We start from the raw sequence: 18,707 nt of genomic DNA, 5'->3' as shown, positions 1-18,707 counted from the left end.
CCATTTGTTTGGAGGCTTTGCTGCAGCCCTCCTTGTCACCAGGTGCAACCAACAGCTCTGGTCATGTGACCGTTTACACTAAACATGTGACACTGCACATATTTCATTGAGACTGAAAATGCATCGATGCATTATTCAGTAACATTTTTAGAGCCTTATATTTAAGAATATGTGTGTTTTTTTTTTTTTTAAATTGTATATATTTTTTTGATTCAACAATATTTACAGTTTGCTTTCTCTCAATCCACTGTGATCTACATCTGTTTGGTTTCCCAGGTTACCAATACAGCTTGGTCATGTGAAAATCCTGGCACAAACCTACATTGATACGTATCTTTGGTGGTTTTTTAAAGTGGTTATATGATGTAGGCCTACAACTACTTATCACGTAGAAAAATGTTGAACAGGAAGAAAAGACGGAAGAATATTCCAACAAAAAATGAAGGCTTACACATACAATTATTCTTTCTGCGAGCTAGTTTTTATTGAACTGAGAAGCCAGGCATTAAAAAGGAGTCACATAGTCATAGTACAGAATTAAGTCTATGGTATTATTTCTGCAGAGGTTTTAGATGATCATCTCAGTTGCAGCGGTCTGTGGTACACGTGAAGACTTGAAAGTGCGGAGTGGCCTGTAAAATAAAGGCGTCTGAACTCTTCATGCACCTCTTGAAATATGAGTACCCTGTGGTGAACAGAACAGTTCAGAGCTGGAGTCAGGACACAGTTGCCACAAAGGATAGAGATTGGGGAGGGGTGGTGGTGGGGGCACTTACTGGGGAATGTAGACACAACGGAAGCACAGACGTCATTGTTTCTGGAGCAGGTCTCCACTGTGTTGGTGCAACGGCCGCCAGCTGAATATGGAACACAGCGGTTGCACTTCAGAGCCACTGCTGTAAAACAAAATATACATAGACGACGTCATCAATGAATCAAATATCAATCTTAGTGTCTGGCTAATTATTTAGGATTTAAAGGCTCGCAAGATGGTATGATGTATTTCTTAGAACCATGACTGTCATCATGGCAATTAACATTCACATCAAATGAACAGAACATTCAACTCTAACCCTTGTTTCCTGCTGGTTTGTGGCTCTAGTTAGAACTTATTATCCGTACCAATCCCAGCCGACACTGGGCGAGAGGTGGGGTTCACCCTGGACAGATCACCAGTCTATCACAGACTAGTCATTCACACTCACACTCACGGCTAATTTAGAGTCTCTAATTAACCAACAGTGTGCAGAATTTGTTGATTTTGGTTTAAACTAAGTTACATTAGTTTAGCACTCACTCACTCAGAAAAAAATCTTATACTCCACTGAATAATTACACCAAATAAACAAAAAAGCAGACTTACCACTGCTGATGCAGACAATAAGGAGAATGACAGCAAGCTGTGAGGCTTTCATTTTTGACTTTTGCTGAAGAGATGATCAATGTCTGACAAAAAAAAAAAAAGTCATTTCATTCAATTGCTGTTGGTAGAATGTTATGGTGTGTATCTCAGTAAAAACACAAAAATGAAATTAAAATGAAACAGTATAAAGTAATTACCTGCTTGTGTCTTCTTTGGGATACACAAAGCTCCACTGGCAGCAAGTGTTTTTGCGGAACAGTTTATATCCTGGTTGGTCCAAATGTTCAACAAAGTGGAAATCCCACTTTTATCAAACTTAGTAGGTTACAACATGTTGTCTATATCCTGGTAATGGTTGTGCAAGAGACAGCACAAACAATGATTTTGAAACTTGAAACATAGAGTCTTTTCAAAACAAACTTTCCCAGTATGTGTCAGCACAATAATGTCAGGTTCTTTCCGTGTTACTGTCTGAAATAAGATTCAAATGAGGGGGAAAAAAAAAAATCAGGATTCCAGGTTGCCAAAAAACTCAACAATCCTGCCCAAGATAGATTATACACCAGTCATTTTCATACACTTCACTCCAGTTCAAATACCTCTTCTTCTCTCCCTACAGCAGACCTGCATGGACGGTCTCAGTGGGTGATGGTGGATCAGCTAACCCTAACTAGTAAGTTAATCTTGCTGAACTTCATCCAGGGCAGAGGTCTGCTGCTGTGTCTCCAAGGCTACAACAGCTGAGACATCCTGGTCTGACTGGTACTTGTCCCAGTTAGAGGGATGCTCCCTGTGTTCCTGTTTGACACCTGCAGGGTTGGGTATTTTACCTTCCCTGTCACTTCATAGTCCGGCCATTAACAGATGGCATGAAGACGGGGCAGGATGGAACTGTTCCTAAGACTCCGCATGATTGCGTGCGCTGACTTCTAAGTGAAAAATGGATGCAGCTGGAAGTATTTTGGTGATGGCAGCTCAGAGTCTATGAGCTGATGTGTGAGGGCGGGCAAAAACCACTTAACTGTAACTTCTCAAAGGAAGCGAAAATCATTAAATAAGGAAATTGTTTGAACATTTTAAACCAATAATTTAATTTCATAAACGCTGAGCTGAGAAAAATGAATGGGAAAAGAGTATCGGTTTTCTCCAAAATAAAACAAATTGGAACCAAATAAAATGTACTTACAAAAAGCTGCCTAAACTAGGCAATCATTACAAGAGAACAGACGTAAAAAAAAAGTTTTAAAAAACACATTACAGTGCGATAAAATCTGTTTTTAAAAGGCGTTTTCAGAGAAACAGAAACTCAGAGGAGTACTGGTTTCAGTCTGGGTGTGGCAACAATAATAGTGCAGCTTTTATGTGCAACAGAACGGATGTTTCTGTCACACACTCTCTAGTTCTTAGAAGAGTGGTAGTTCCAGAAACACACACTGTCACCAACCCTTCAGTTTCTCCAGGTGTAGCTGTAGTTTTTCATGTTGATGTGTGTCAGTGCAGTCTTCCCCAAGCTGGAAGACTGCTGCAACTGCTGGATGGAAGCAGGATGGAGACCGCAACCAGACAGGTCCACAGACGAACCAGGACACTGCAAACACAGAGACAGCTGGAGTGAATGACCTCTGCTACCACACACTCTCTTCATCCAAAATGTGAAGTGTGTAAATCCTCTCCCAGTGTGCGTGCTAACATGAGGCTGTAGCTCCAGATCACTAGATGCAAATGTTACCTGTTGCTTAGTGTGCATGTTCATGACAGCAGTAGGCGCGTGTGTGTAAAGAGTAGCTGAGAAGTTTCCTTTCTGTGAGGGCCGAAGGAGGGTAGTGATGGCATGGAGAGAGGAGGGGAGGATAGGTCCTGCAGGAATGAAAGAAAAAATAGAAGTAAATACAGTGAATAGAAGAAATTTGATCGTGCCTTCAGGAATTGGAAACACTGGCCTCAGAAAATGATTTGGAATGATCCAAATATAAGAGACTTGAGCAAACAGGTTAGTAAATCAGGCTTTCCTCTTTTTAAGCATTAAGATGGATTAAGGCCACTGCATTTCACAGCATGCTGACCACAGTTAGCTGTGATGTCACAGCATGCTGACCACAACCACCTGTGACATCACAGCATGCTGACCACAACCACCTGTGATGTCACAGCATGCTGACCACAGTTAGCTGTGATGTCACAGCATGCTGACCACAACCACCTGTGATGTCACAGCATGCTGACCACAACCACCTGTGACATCACAGCATACTGACCACAACCACCTGTGATGTCACAGCATGACCACAGTTAGCTGTGATGTCACAGCATGCTGACCACAACCACCTGTGACATCACAGCATACTGACCACAACCACCTGTGATGTCACAGCATACTGACCACAATTAGCTGTGATGTCACAGCATGCTGACCAGTTAGCTGTGATGTCACAGCATGCTGACCACAATTAGCTGTGATGTCACAGCATGCTGACCACAGTTAGCTGTGATGTCACAGCATGCTGACCACAACCACCTGTGACATCACAGCATACTGACCACAACCACCTGTGATGTCACAGCATACTGACCACAATTAGCTGTGATGTCACAGCATGCTGACCAGTTAGCTGTGATGTCACAGCATGCTGACCACAGTTAGCTGTGATGTCACAGCATGCTGACCACAACCACCTGTGACATCACAGCATACTGACCACAACCACCTGTGATGTCACAGCATACTGACCACAATTAGCTGTGACGTCACAGCATGCTGACCACAACCAGCTGTGATGTCACAGCATGCTGACCACAACCAGCTGTGATGTCACAGCATACTGACCACAATTAGCTGTGATGTCACAGCATGCTGACCACAACCAGCTGTGATGTCACAGCATACTGACCACAATTAGCTGTGATGTCACAGCATATTGACCACAACCACCTGTGATGTCACAGCATACTGACCACAACCAGCTGTGATGCACAGCTGCACAATGTGAAAAAAAAAGTTAATATTGCATTTTAAAATAATACATGACAAATGGGATAAATGACATGTACCTGTGATCTCCAGACTGCTAATATTCTGGTAGGTAGAACCAACCTGGCTCTTCACGTTTACACTGCGGGCCTGAAAAACACACAGATTCAGATAGATTAAGACACAGTAACAGCTGTGTGTGTAAATTGTGTGTGTGTGTGAGTGCGTCCGTGTGTCTCTCCGTGCCTTCAGAGTGTGCATCGTAGCTCCTCTGAAAGCGATGGGAGCCAGCAGTGTTGGCGGTAACCCGGCCTGAGAACCCGCTGCAGCCACCAGACTCTTACAGTTAATGAGGAAGTTGATGAGGGTGAAAGTGTGAGATCCCTCCACACACACCACAGACTCTGGTTTATGGTCCAGAGACACAGTGTGACCCTCCTTACGACTGGACACACGGTCAAGGAGCTTTGACTGGTTTCATGAGCCTGAGCAGAGCTAGAGGGAATTAGTTAAGCTGGATGACAGAGAAGCACAAGGATACAGTTGTATGGTGATGCTGTCCGGCTTCTTGATTTTGTCCTGGATTCCCATCTCCTTCAGCCAGGAGAAATCGCTGTCTTCATCACCATTTTCCTCCTCATCACCTCCCCGACAGTCTACACCCTCTTTCAGCTCAGAACACCTACAATAGAAAACATAGAAATTACCACATGAGCACCACCAGAATCATACTCTCTTTAAACATGGTGTGGCCCATGTAGCAGATAACTGCTCTTCTTCTTCAGCTCATACATTCAGTGTAGTCCTCTTCAGGTATGATGCAGGTTAATTTAGAGCAATTTTCACAATACATCTTGCCAGATACTCTACTACTATTTGAGGCTGATACTGATACTGATATTAAGTGGGAGTTATAAAATCTGATAGTGATACATCAGTTGCTAGTCGTGTGTTTCTACATAAACACATGACAAAATCACAATATATACAAATTTTCATGCTAAATTTTCTGAACTGTCTCTTGATCAATGGAGGCCACTTCTGCTCTCATTCTTATACTGAGTCGTCGACCATTTCCAACGATTTGTTCAATTTGTTGGATGTTTTCAGACGTTTTTGAAGTGCATGGGCGCCCAGAACGACATCCTCTCTGCCTTCACTAAATCTTTTCATTCCAACACACCTGCACGTGATATGCAGTGTTCCCCATACAATGTACGACAAGATTCAGCTGCTGTTTTGTTCAATTTCACCAAAAATTTCAAGTTAATGCGTTGCTCAATTTTTAAGCTTGACTTCAATCAGTAGCTAGCAGTGAACTAAAGATGTCACTTATTGGAAACTTACAACAGTTGTGTGTGAATACCCAACCTTTAACATAGACATATATAATATATAACACATAGAACCACATGGTTTTATCCTTATAAGCTCAGACTGATAAATTGTCTATTAGATATACAAGGTATGGCTATTAAATAATGAGACTAAGTGTAGTTGGAATTGGAACATTTGTCAACACATCTCTTCTCTCCATGCAGATCAAAACACTGATTTTCACCCACAAAAACCTGCAGCAGGTAGTATAGCTGAATACAATGAAGAGCTCCTCATTAACCTGGATTTATATTGAGTTAAATGGAGATGCAGTGAATGAAAGGAGAACACACTCACTCGTCTGCTCTCTCCTCCTCCTCCTCCTCCTCCTTCTCCTCCTCTCCCTGGTTCTGCTGGTCCATGCTCTTCTTCCTCTCCTCCACTAGAGGGAGACTGAACTCTATACCTGAGAAAGTAAACAGGGCCAGTCAGGGACAAGGCAGTGTTGGTTATAGCTCCAAACTGTAGGATTTGAAAATATCTAAACTGGAAAGTAGCTTTTGTATTAACCCTTTAGGTGCTGCAGTTGTTTTGAGAAAACATTCAATATTGATATCAAGAATTCAAAAGGCTGTAAATGAGGAAAAATGTTGAATATGACCCAAAGTTTATGCGTATATTTTTTGCGTGCTTTCTCTGTAATTCACTCTGTATCGCTGACTATGGGTGCTCAGGAGGGCGTCTTTCAAACTGGATTTCCTCATACACTTTGTATAGACACATGCCCTGAAATGGTGTTAGGATTGAAGCAGCACGTGTCCGTTATGTAGTGTTGGAAAGTGGTGACAAGATTTGGCACTCTATGGTCTGTTTCGCAATTTTGCGACTTTAAGGGTTAAGCGTGTGGGCTCCAGTAAGACTCACCTTCAGCCTTCATTGCCTCTCTGAGGCCCCGGGTTGTGGGAGAAATCAAGGCTGTGATGGTGCTGGAACCACTGAGACCTGCTGCCTTGAACAACACTGTAAACTGACACAACAAACAAGAATAGAGAGAAATTAGTTAAAGGAAAAGTGTCCCCCAAAAAAGCCACTACATAGAAACACCTACCTGATAGGAACAGAGGTAGAAGTAAGGACACAGTCTGGCCTTCAGTAGACTGTAGAGAGATGACAGACTGACTGACCTGTGGAGGAGTGTGTAAGTTACAGTATATGCAAGTTCACGTTTTCATGCAACAACACTTGTTAGACTGACCACATTTAAGTCATTGCCTCTGGACTCATGTTGCTAGTATGTCTGTAACGAATATCCCCAGCCTCACCATTCACTCATAAGACTCTGCTGCAGTGATGTATCTTGAGCCCATGGGGTGCTCTTCCCTGTGAAGCTCCTCTCAGCATTGATCCTAGGAAACAGAGAGAGCCAGGGCAGGGAGGGATGCTGCCAGTAGACAAGACTCTGCTGGAAGGCACAGCGAAGCTCCGAGCAGGACCTGGGATCCTAGAGGGGGGACGGGGGAGATTGGAGTTGATAAAATTCTCACAAAACGTGGTAATGTCACATGTAATAATGACACAAAAACAATACCTGTAGACTGTGAGGCAGTGTGCTAAACTGAGCTCTGCAATGCTGGCTGAGGCCCAGAGCTTCCTCCTGGGCTTTGGGTTGCTCAGCCCATGACAGGGAGAGCGGGGAGGTGAAGAGGAGGCGAGTCTTCAGGCTCCAGTCTGCTGGGTACTCCGTGCACACTGGAGGAGCTATGGAGGCAGGAGCAATGGCCTGGGGACTCTGGGAAGAGAGGTGGGAGAGGACAATTTGGAAATGTACTTGAACAACCGACTTTTTTTTAAATATAGATATGACAGATAAAACCAAAGAAAAAAAATCCAACCTTCAGCAGTGGACTTGTAACGTCTCCCTCCTCCTCTTCAAACAGAGAGTCATCCTCAGAGAAAGTGAGACACTTTGAGCAGAAGGCAGACAAGGAAAAAGGGCAAATATGAAAATGAATGCCATCAAAAAGCTCCTATGATTATAAATAATGGGAATATGGATGATTCACTGTTCTGTACAAACAATGTGGTCAATTCAGACACTTGGAGAATCAATGTCAAGGTGCATTGAAGCTGTTCTGGTGGCCCAACACCTTACTAAGGCACATTATGTTGTTTTTCTTCCTTTATTTTGTCGCCTACTATATGTTATATAGCCCAGGACCTGGTACAGACACAACTCTTCTTTTATGTATAAGTATTACAACCTACCCTGCTGGAAGCATCATGGCGTTCCTGTTTTTCTGCCTCAGTCAAACTTGCACTGAAAGATAAAACTCCGTGACACTCTGTCTTTGTTGACTTGTCATCTTCTCCCTCCTTTTCTGTCGATTTGTTCTTGTAACTGTCGGCAGCTTCGGCATTTCCCTCCTCGTTATAAATTAGTAATTTCTTTTTTGGGCTGTAAGTATTTTCAATATTTGCGAACGGGTTTCTGCGTTTTATTCCACCTCCGGAGCGGCCCTGAGAGTTGAAAAGCGGTCCCGGGGAGAAAGGACGAACACACGCCGGGGACGAGCCGCTTTGTCCCGGACTGCCAGTGGAAGCCTGCCCGCTCGTGCTAGAGAAGACACCGGCCTCGCTTCGGGCTCTTTTCCTCCTCATTCGCATAATTTCAGACGGTCGCTTGAAGCTGGGTGAGTAGCCTGACTGCTGAGACATACCGACGAGGGAAAGTTTGGCCAAACAGCTGAAACTATAAGACAATATTGTAATAACTAGCTTACAATATTATACCACTAGCGTCTTGTTGTTGCGCCTTCCGCACTAAACAAATTTGGCGCCTAGCGTAATGACGTAAAGAGCACCACGCGTTGCGTTGATGTTCATGGGAAAATTGAGCTCCCGTTCTCAGCCTGAAGGCACCGCAGCGAAATTCTGTCACTTTCGAAATGAATTAACAATATTAGAACGAGTTTCAGAATGAGAACTAATTCATTAAAAGTCATTTTAATTCACCGTTTATATTTTCACTGTTAATGCTAGCGAAACCTGTGTAATTTTGTCTTAATTACACTTGTCATCATCATGATTTAGCTTAAATGATTGCAGTATCTGATGGAGCAAACAGCATCTAAAGTGATACTAGTGATAATATAAGTGTAATATCACTGCAGTGGACTATATTCATTATTTTAGTGAGCATATGTTTGTGATATAGCTTGCTGCACTACTGACATTGCAGTATTTCAGTATTTGTTGCCCCCCCCCATCCTTCCCATCACCACCTCTGTCCCTCTGTCACAGTGATTAATAGGACATTATGTAAATTCCGGCTCCCTGTTAATTTCTCCCTCATTTGTCATTACTTTGGGTCATCAATCACATCTGAAGCTCAGCCAAGCACCAAATGATGGCTGCTGTTAGGAAATCAATTCCCATCTCTATTGGTTAGATAGAGAGAGAAAACTAGTGCCTTAAGCACCAAGACAGTGATTCAGGGATGGTAAGTGATTGCTAATGACTTTGACTGAAATGTTTTTGACCCCCCTAATGGACATGCATTAGACCCTATGAACCCCCATTTGATAAGATTCAGTCTAAGCAATCCATACTTATTAGTTTTCTTTAACTGTTGTTTAGCCAGGGTTTTCACAATGAGAATAAGAAACTATTTCTCAAAAATATGATTTTTATATTATCATGAAAAATGTCTTAAATTTCAGCCTTGGAGATGAGAGAGTGAGCATGTTGCTGGATGTCAGAATGCAATCACACCATTAGATGTCGCTGTTCACTAAGGCTGGACGGCATGATCGCTTCAGTCATTCACTCATTCAAAAACACTGAAAACGACAAAACTTTATCATTGACTTTATCTTTTAAAGCTGTGTACAGTTTGACCTGACGACCAGCTGAGATAGAAATACATGTCAGCGCTTCACACCGTAAAGGATAAAGCAAATTGAGCGGTTTCCATGTTTTTACAGTCATGAGATCAGTTCTTTTTTTAGGTGATCAATCATAGTGAACCTTGTCTCCTGTTTTAGTTGTTGACTCATAAATGTTACTGTTATTATACCAAGAGGATTTAGTCTTTCTCCATACCTGCAGTTTGGGTTGCAATACTCTTTTATCTGTGTCATCTCTAGGCCATCTTTGGGATGTGATCTGCCATCGCAGTTCAAAGTTCTATATTATTTTAGTGGCAATGTTGTTTCTTTTGGTTTTTCTGTGCAGGGCTGTGATCGTATTAGGCTGATTGACCTCTGTTTTCAGGCTACAAGTGTCAGTAAAGCAGGCGTGAATGTCAGTATCTCTGTATCTGTCAGTATATCAGTATCCCTGATAGGGCTGCACCCTGTGATTGATTTCAGCTGGAGGAGTAGTATGTGGTGCCATGTCATGTACATCACCTGAGTTTTGGAGGTGGGCTCTCACCCCCATGAGAATCATGATGTGTTTGTGTAAACGGGCAGAGAGAGCGAGCTAGGGCTTGTCTGTTTGCCTGTAGAAATTCCTTCAGCTCTAGGAATAGGGAGGGATGAGATGTCTGCGTGTGTGTGTGTGTGTGTGTGTGTGTATGTGCGTGTGTTTGGCATAGATGCAGGACAAAATTTTCTACAAAGATAATTGATAAACAAATCAGTACACAGTAACCACAAGACAACAGCTGTATTTCCTTCACAAGATTTTTTTTTTTATATATAAATCACAACCAAATGTGCACTATCAACAATTTCAAAATAAAACTAGCATGTGTGTGTGTGTGTGTGTGAGGGGGAGAGAGAGAGAGAGAGAGAGAGAGAGAGGAAGGGGTAATGAAAACATGATCAAATGCAGGTGTCATTTACAGCCATAGCTATATACAGTACAAATAAACAGCGGGTCATGGGTAGATGTAACACACACACACACACACACACACACACACACACACACACACAGAGAGACAAACAGACAAGAAAAGCTACCAAAAATGGTATTGTAGGAATAAATTAACACATTTTACAAAACTTCATACCCTAATGATTTCTCAGTGCAGTGAGGAAATGAGTCAACATTCAACAGAGAGAGGGATTTGGAAGCCAGAATAAATAATCATGGAGTAAACCTGTCTTTAAATGTAATCATTTTCACGCCAATAACAACATTTTGCGTTTCTCCGGTAAAAACACGAGACGTAATTTAGATCTTTTAAACTTGACAAATTAGATCAAAATCTCATTAGAATCCAATCGACTGTCTTAACCAATGTGGAGCAGTTTAGGCATCAATCAGTGTTGCCAGTTTGAGTTTCTCGAGCCAGAAACAGAGGAATCCAAATTTTTCCAAGTTGCTGGAAAATAAGGATAGATAGAGCTTTGTGAGTTTGATGGTTTTTGTCCATATGTGCTTCAGGAGCCATAAAAACCACCTTAATGAGTGAGGAGATCAAAAAACAATGGGCTCAGTTCTTCTAAAAAATGTCAACTGTGACTGAGAGAGGAGTGACAATACCATGGGGGAGAAGCAAAGATGGATGGAGGAGTGAAGGTAAACACAAACAGGCCACCACAATATTTGGGATGAGCAAATCGTCTATTCACAACACCAATAACATTTATGAGGAAAAAAGTCCTGATAATTTACAAAGGAAGCTGAGATCAGTCCAGTGCTGCTGCATGCACTTTGTCAGTGTTAAACCAAAATGTTACCCTGCTTCTGTCCGTTTATGTCCCCAGTTGAGTCCTTCATTTCATAGAAACTCTCCTTCATGTATCTCTTTCTGTATCCTGCAGTGAGACTGGGATGTTATAATATAACCTGAGTCAGTCCACTCACCGCTGTCTGTAGGCCAATGCACCTGTCAGCCATTCTGCTTGTTTTTCATTGACCGACAACTGTTTGTCAGTAGCCAGTGTTAACCTGGGCGCACTCATCCAGTACCTGGTCATGTGATGATGTACAGTACTCAAGTTTTCCAAAAATCAGAAACCAAGCATAAGTATAAATAAAATAAAAAGTAGTACACATTTTTACTAACAACACAGCCTATTAGCTAGCAGTTGTTCTGTGCTTTGGAAGACCGAAACACTGAAGACATGTAAAAGAATTCATCTTGTTAGAAATCTTTCTTCAATTAAGAAACATAGCGCATATCTAGACTAGAATTTGTCCTGTATTATATATGTTCCCTAGAAGGAAGATTCTTTTTAAATTCAATATTTTTCTTACTGTCAACAATAACCACAACATATTGGAGTGTAAATACCAACAGGTGCTGTGTGTTTCTAAAGCCAGATATGTCTGATTCCTCTGAGTCACAGAGCTTCACTCTTGTCCAAAACTATTAAAAACACATCAGTGAGTTCCACTGGCTGACATGTTCCTTCATTAGTTTATTCTGACTCAGTCCCACATACACCGTCCTGTTGCTGCTCAAAAACTCAGAAAAGCACCAAATGTGGATTCATCCACCGCTGAAAATAGTCCCTAACAAATGCACTATTTCTTCCTGTTTGAATAACATTTTAAATTACCGCGCCTTTTTAAAAAATGAAACTATATATTTGTGACAATATATTGTTGGTTTTGGTCCTGTAATGAGATTTGTTGACAATTAGAGAAATATGGAATAACACCATCCTTTAACCAAGATAGGAAGTTGTAGGTTGACTCACTTTTGATATTACACTGACTTGTTGCCCCTCATGTCAGTCTATCATATTTTGTATTGGTGTGTATTTATGTGTTTGATGATGTTCAGTGTCCACCATCATATGACCAGGAAGTGATATCCATTGCGCATCATTAAGAATGTCCTCTACCATCTGGTCTAGTTCAGTAAGGTCTCCAGACAGCTTCAGCCGCCGCCATGTTTGTCGGGGAGCTACTGTGGCTGGACTCCACCTCAACACCCACCCCTTCGTTCTGATTTGGCAAAGAGGGGTGTAGGAGGGAGGAGCCTGTGGAGGCATTGGTGCATGGTGGCAGGATCCTCGGAGGGGAGCGCGAGTCACTGCCGCCTCCTCCTCCTCCGGCCATCATGGAGAACTGGTACGATCCAGCGGCGGTGGAGTAGTACAGGTGATACGGCGAGGAGGTGGACTGGAAAGGCCCGTTCTGAGCCTGATGGGGAGTGTTGGCAGGGTAGGGAGGAGGCAGGTAGGTGTGGTACCTTCCCGCCGGGGTGGTCGCCATGGCCGTTGCCATGGTGAGCCCAAGGGCGCTGTTGGAGACAGGGTTGTGGGAAGGGGTGTAGGTGAAGGCGGCCGCTGTGGGAGGGTAGTGGACCCGGGGGTCAGAGAAGCGGGAGTCAGGCAGAGAGGGGAGGGAGCTGAATGATCGCTCTAAGGTCATCCTGGGGTCGCCAAAGGCTGTGAGGTCAGGACCTGAGAGAGGGCAAAGGTCAAGGGTTACAATCCATGTACCTACTCACTTTGTTGTGCGACTGTTTTTTGTGCGTGTGTTACCTGTGAGCCGTGAGGACAAGTCACTGAGTGAAGAGCGGCCAGGCGAGAGGGGATTGGCCGTGTGGACGGTGGGTGTGGTTATTTGGCCAAGGTAGGGATACGATTGGTCGTAGGACCAAGATGGAGATGACTGCATCTGTCTGGAATCTGAGAGAGAGGAAAAGAGAGCTTAATCACTGACACCTTCAGAGTTATTTTGATCAGAGTATGCTGAATGTTGTGAGAAGGCTGTTTCCAGCTGAGCCTGAACTGTGCTGTTGACACACTGTTTTTATTCCCCTCACTTCAGAGATTTAGTATTCCACCACTGTAACACACAGACACACCATGACTGTGCAGAATATGTTATTTAAACAAAGGCTGAAGCTGTTGATAGTCAAAGAAACAGAAGAAAGAGAGATGGAGGAGAGGAAGCAATTAACTTAGTGTGGGGGCGGATGGATGAAGGGGAGAGCTCTGTGTGTGTTAGTGTGTGAGAGAAAGAGAGTTCTTTCATTCAATCCAGTCTTTTTCCCCACAGTCTAATAAATGGCACTGATCATCCACAGACTCGCAGACAAGAGTGTGTACGTATGCGCAGATAGACGAGGAAGCAAATTGTACACAGCGGCCAAGACGTCAATGAGGGCTTTTCAAGTCTTGCCAAGAGCTCTCCCAAGCACTGACGTATGTGTGTGTGGCATATCTGGGTGGCGGTGGAGCCCAGGCCCCGTGCCAAGACAGCCCCCCCCCCCACCCATCATCCTTTTCCTGGCTTCTTTCTCCAGGCAGGGTGCACTAATATGGGCCAGGAGTTATAGATGCTGTAATAGAATAAATAGATAAACAGAAAGCAAAATATATAGTGTTTTATGACTAACCCATTTATCTTTATTAAATCTGGATCAGTCTGTGGCGTTTCTGCATGAATGATTGTATATTTGTTTCCTAAATGTATCACTACTTAAAAGAATATTTATGCATAGTACTAATTTATTGTTATTAAATGGTTTCATCCTGACAAATAATCCTGAGCACTTTTTGTGGCATTCAAATGCACTAACTTGGAAAAAGAAAAGTTTGTAGTGACTCTGGTTCTTAGTGACTGACGTGTGTCTTAAATCTGGTGATTTGAATTTTCAGATGAGCTAAATATTTTGAATTGTTGTATGCTTTGTTTTAGCCTTGTCTGACCAACATTCATTTGCGAGACTTCCTCTGACCATAACCTCAACCACCTTAAAACGTGGCTCCACCTTAAGATTGAATGATTTCCGTTATGGGGACTAGTTTTTTCTCCCCATAACGATCAGACAAGCGTAAATAGATCAAGCTCGCCACAAATGAGTAATACCCAGACCACACACACACTCACACACACACACACACATTTTCTATGTACTACAATTTAAACACAGTGGAACTATAGAAACTATAGGTATGTATTTATTGCTTGAGAAGTGAAAGAAAGGAAGACAAATATTAAAAGAGAAATGAAAGCTTAGCAGGGGCTGCTAAGAGAGAGTGTTGAGAGAGAAAGGAAAGAAAGGGGGAAGAGAAAGAAAGAGAGTGAGGTCTTGAATGGCTTCATAACGGTTTCCTGTTGCTATTTTCACTTTTAGGAGGATCAGAAAAACAGAGAGCTACCAATGTTTTTCTTTCCCTCAGTCTAAAGCTACAGATCTCTTTATTGTTTTCTCTCACCACCACTCTCCTTACCAGTCTAATGATTAGATACATTTCTGTTAAACCAGTTTGTGAAACCTATATGCAAATCTTGGCAGAGACTCGCTTCCTGTAATCACACAGAGAAATATCATCCATTATCACAGTGATGTTCTGTCTGCTCACATCCATGTCACTCCAAATGAAGGTTTGAAGTGTGATACAGTCCAACCAGCTCCGCTAAGCACTGCATTTTCTTTAATGGCCACTAGAAGCTTATCTTATCTTTTATCTTCTTTTGTATGCTCAGCAGTTTTGACATCTGTATAATGTTTTTATCATATTTGGATGTTATGGTTATTTCTCATATGGTAGGCCTCCTTTTCTAGTTTGTAGTTTTGTAGTTTAATTCATTTTCAGGTACGTCTTAAAAAGAAAAAAACCCTTCCTGGGACATATACCACTGGATTTTTGGATATATCTGTGTTTACTGTGAATAATTGAGACATACAGTATTTGTATTTGGTCCAACTGTGTTGGCTGCAAAGTGATGTATGTGGATAATTTAAATACTCCTCCATATACAGACAATTATCTAATAAATATCAGTTTCAGTTTTTGTGTGGTGTGTGGGAAGTCCCTTTTTAAATCTCACTCTTTTGTTTTCCCTTTGCTTGACCAGCACCCAACTCCACGATCCTGCTGTGGAGACCTGTTGAATTCTACTCGTGAATCCCAACATATTTCTATAAAAGATCTGGAGACTAGATCTGCTCTGAAAAATCATGCCCTTGCTAATTTTTGCTTTTTCAAATGTTTGTCTTGTATTGGTTTGGAGAATAAATGTTTCATGAAGGTGATATCAAGGCCTAAAGAGAAGAATTTTGTTAAGGATGTTCTCTTGATTGATAGATTTTCACCCATCACCTTATATTCACTCCTCACCTTTGAATTTATTTTGCATGCATGGAGCAAAGGGAAACTTTATACAATAGTAAACTATAAGAGAAGAGATAATTATTAGATATTCATTACAGTAAAATGTATCATTCCTAGTGGTGATCATATATAAGAAAGTTTAAGTGTTTTTTTTTCTTTTTCTATATTCTGACAGTTAAACATTTGCCTTAAATATTTTTTTTCTCATAGTAGCACTTCCTGCCTGCTGACTCTCATTTCCTCCTTAAGGCCTAAGTTGCTTCCTCACTCACAGACACACATGCGTACACACACATGCAAATGCACACATGAAGAAACACAGTTTTTAACTGCACTTTTGTTGTGCATAAAGCGCGTAAACACACGCGCACTCACACAGCGTCACTACCACTGAAGGCAGAAGAGGAACAGATACCGTTTTTTGGAGCCACATAAAGTATCCACGGTAACACGCGTTTTCACAGGCGCGCGCACACGCACACACAGACCACAATAGATCTCACTAAAACCACAAGGAGGAACAATGAGGTTTGATGCAAGCTGAATGCACAAGTTTGGGAACGGCACACCCACTGTGTTTGTTTTTGTCTGTTAATACATTCTATAAATGATGTTGTGTTCTGCGTGGATCTGCATTTTAACACCAGAAATGTAATTAAACCAACAAATATTCCTAACAGCTTAGTTAGTGAGGTGTTAGTAGGTGGATGTTTCTAACTTCATGTTCTCCATTTTTTAAGGAGGTTAAGGCACTGAGGATCAAGCCCTGCAGTTGCTGCACTACGACAGATCTGCCATTTCTTCCAAATATTAAAACCCAGGATATAAGGTTGCGTTGGGGTGCTACAGCAAAATAGCATTAGAAAATGTAACTGCATCCTAAAAAGGCAATAAGTTCTAACTATCTGAGATACTGTTGAATCATTTGGTAAAATGACTTGGTCTTCACAACATCTACTGGGATGTGGTTTCTACAAAAGAAGTGACACATGCAAGATAGAAATCCAAAAATGTCTCTTGCACAGCTGTGAAATTTCAGAGAAGTATGAGCTCAGCTATGGCTGCACTGATTCACCAACTCCATCATCTCATCACATGCCATCACCATATTTCTTAATTAATCTGGGGGTCGGTTGTTTTCTTAGAAAAAATTATGTGGTTGGTGGCTGGTGGGAGGCTAACCTTAGTGGAAAATCATTTTCTTTCCTATTATAAAAAAAATGACCATCAGTCTTTCAAAACAACATAATTGCTGCATGACTCAAAGATTTTGAATTTACTATTCTGGCAGCCAGTTTTGTTGGCAGCTAACCACATCAGCTGGATTTGCCCTGTCTTACGCAACTGACTATTTTAATACAACTTGTATGAAATTTTTTTTTTTCAACCCAGACCTCATTAGAATGAGGATTCACACCCGATATATAGACAACAGTAACATTTTTGCACCTTAGACATTCACCATGTAGACAAGCATTGCTAGCATTAGCAAAGGTCACACACTTCCCATGTAAAAATATGCCTGACAGTCATGTGACTGTCCTCTTATCTAAAAGGAGCTGTATCATAGTTTTTAAAAGTCTTAATCATTGCCTCCTTGAACTGTATTTGAGCTCATAGAGAAACCGCAGCAGACTTGTTTCTCAATATTAAAGCTAAAGTAGTAGCTAAAGTGGTGAAGTGTCCACATGTTGAAGTGTCCTTGAGCAAGACACCTGAACCCCAAATGAATCCCTGTATGAAAGCTGCTTTGGATAAAAGCACCTGCCAACCACTGTAATGTTCTGGTGAGGCTGTGCTCTGAATGACTGTAAAAGACAGGAATCAACATTTCAGTAACGTTTGGTTTAAACAGCAGCTAACCCTGATCCAGACTGTGATGCTGTGATGTCTCAGGCTACACAAGAGGACCACTTTATTCAGTTGTATTCACTTGTAACATAGCAAAGTCGTTAGTGGCAGCACTGAACACAATGCAGACAAAAAGCACTCCACTTTGGGGGGTGAGAAAGAAATCGTGGCCTCTTCAGTTCAACAGGGTTTATATTGACTTTCATTTAAAAAGACCTTTCTCGTCACTCTGAACCCAAGACTGAGTCAGGGTTCTGAAAGCTTCTTCCTGTAACTCATTGTATGAGCTTCTCAGTGACTGAAATGGTTGGAGAAAGCGAGAGGGTCCCTTGACGCTCGTTGAGACTTCAAGACTTCCATGGTCCTAGCACTACATTAGTGTCCGTTTCAGGGGGTTCTGGAGTGTAAAAGACCTCCACCTCAAAAGATTCCCTCTGTGGCCTGAGAACCTTGTGATTCTCTGCTTCACACATCCATGCCCACTTTTTCAAAATTATAGGGAGGGTGAGGTTAGGCTGAGAGCTGGGGGTGAGGTTCCACTTTAATCTGAATGCCTAAAATCTTGCTGGGTCACAGTGAAGCGACGCTGATAATATCCACCTCAAATTAAGCTTGGTTCATGCACAACTTGAATTTGGTTCAGCGAGAGCAACCACAACAGATTCGATGCAAACGTAACCATCAGGTTTTCGGTTCTTACCGGCAGTTATCTGAGTGTGTGTGGGACTGGAGAATGTGGCTGAGTTGAGTGCTGCAGACTGGCGGGTGTTGGCCGAGGGCTGATGGTGATGATGGTGAGGAGGCGTCACCCTCATCGAGCTCCGTCTCAGCTGTTCCAGCTCCGTTAGCCTCTCAGAGAAAGCCAGAGAGCCGGGTTTGACCTCGTCCATCTTCTGACGATGACCTGGAAGACGGACGGGATGAAACTGTCACGAATCGCTTTTAAATATACAGCCCTGACACCAAAAGCTCACACAAAGCAATGCAGGGATGATTTGTCAAGAGGTTACTTAATGCTTGTAATCTGATTACAGATCCAGGGATTACAACAGTCACAACCAAACACAGGCTATAACAATGTCCCGACTAACACACTCTGTCTGCTACTCTGTTCGGGAATCTGGCGAAGGGCGCCGCATAGGCACACGTGTGTGTGTGTGTGTGTGTGTGTGTGTGT

At 42.3% G+C, this 18,707-nt stretch overlaps 2 protein-coding genes and 1 long non-coding RNA gene across 4 annotated transcripts in view; all 3 read right to left on the bottom strand.

Annotated features, from left to right (window-relative positions):
* Nucleotides 1–1,842: 1,842 nt before the first annotated feature.
* LOC108902574 (DNA replication fork stabilization factor DONSON) lies at nucleotides 1,843–8,493 on the bottom strand. Its single transcript, XM_018704495.2, has 12 exons — nucleotides 7,914–8,493; nucleotides 7,541–7,612; nucleotides 7,237–7,437; nucleotides 6,971–7,149; nucleotides 6,757–6,832; nucleotides 6,573–6,675; nucleotides 6,006–6,114; nucleotides 4,873–5,013; nucleotides 4,578–4,776; nucleotides 4,412–4,481; nucleotides 3,093–3,220; nucleotides 1,843–2,951 (listed from the first exon to the last, which is right to left on the bottom strand). The coding sequence occupies exons 1-12, from the start codon at nucleotides 8,361–8,363 to the stop codon at nucleotides 2,811–2,813; spliced, it is 1,869 nt and encodes a 622-aa protein (XP_018560011.1). The 5' UTR covers nucleotides 8,364–8,493; the 3' UTR covers nucleotides 1,843–2,810.
* LOC127139153 (uncharacterized) lies at nucleotides 3,229–4,405 on the bottom strand. Its single transcript, XR_007809144.1, has 3 exons — nucleotides 4,037–4,405; nucleotides 3,689–3,910; nucleotides 3,229–3,627 (listed from the first exon to the last, which is right to left on the bottom strand). It is a non-coding gene; the product is annotated as an uncharacterized LOC127139153 (long non-coding RNA).
* A 2,710-nt stretch (nucleotides 8,494–11,203) lies between the features above and the next one.
* runx1 (RUNX family transcription factor 1) overlaps nucleotides 11,204–18,707 on the bottom strand; it is a 51,245-nt gene continuing 43,741 nt past the window's right edge. For both annotated transcript variants that reach the window (XM_018704484.2, XM_018704486.2), the window contains 3 exons: nucleotides 18,231–18,434; nucleotides 13,097–13,243; nucleotides 11,204–13,015 (listed from right to left, as the gene is read on the bottom strand). In XM_018704484.2, coding sequence (XP_018560000.1) covers nucleotides 12,465–13,015; nucleotides 13,097–13,243; nucleotides 18,231–18,434 — 902 coding nt within the window. In that variant the 3' untranslated portion in view covers nucleotides 11,204–12,464. The remainder of the gene's footprint in view (nucleotides 13,016–13,096; nucleotides 13,244–18,230; nucleotides 18,435–18,707) is intronic.

This window comes from Lates calcarifer, linkage group LG7_2, assembly GCF_001640805.2.
Source record: "Lates calcarifer isolate ASB-BC8 linkage group LG7_2, TLL_Latcal_v3, whole genome shotgun sequence".
Lineage (NCBI taxonomy): Eukaryota > Metazoa > Chordata > Actinopteri > Centropomidae > Lates > Lates calcarifer.
Note: the sequence above shows the minus strand (reverse complement) of the source record. Positions and strands in the feature narration are given on the sequence as shown.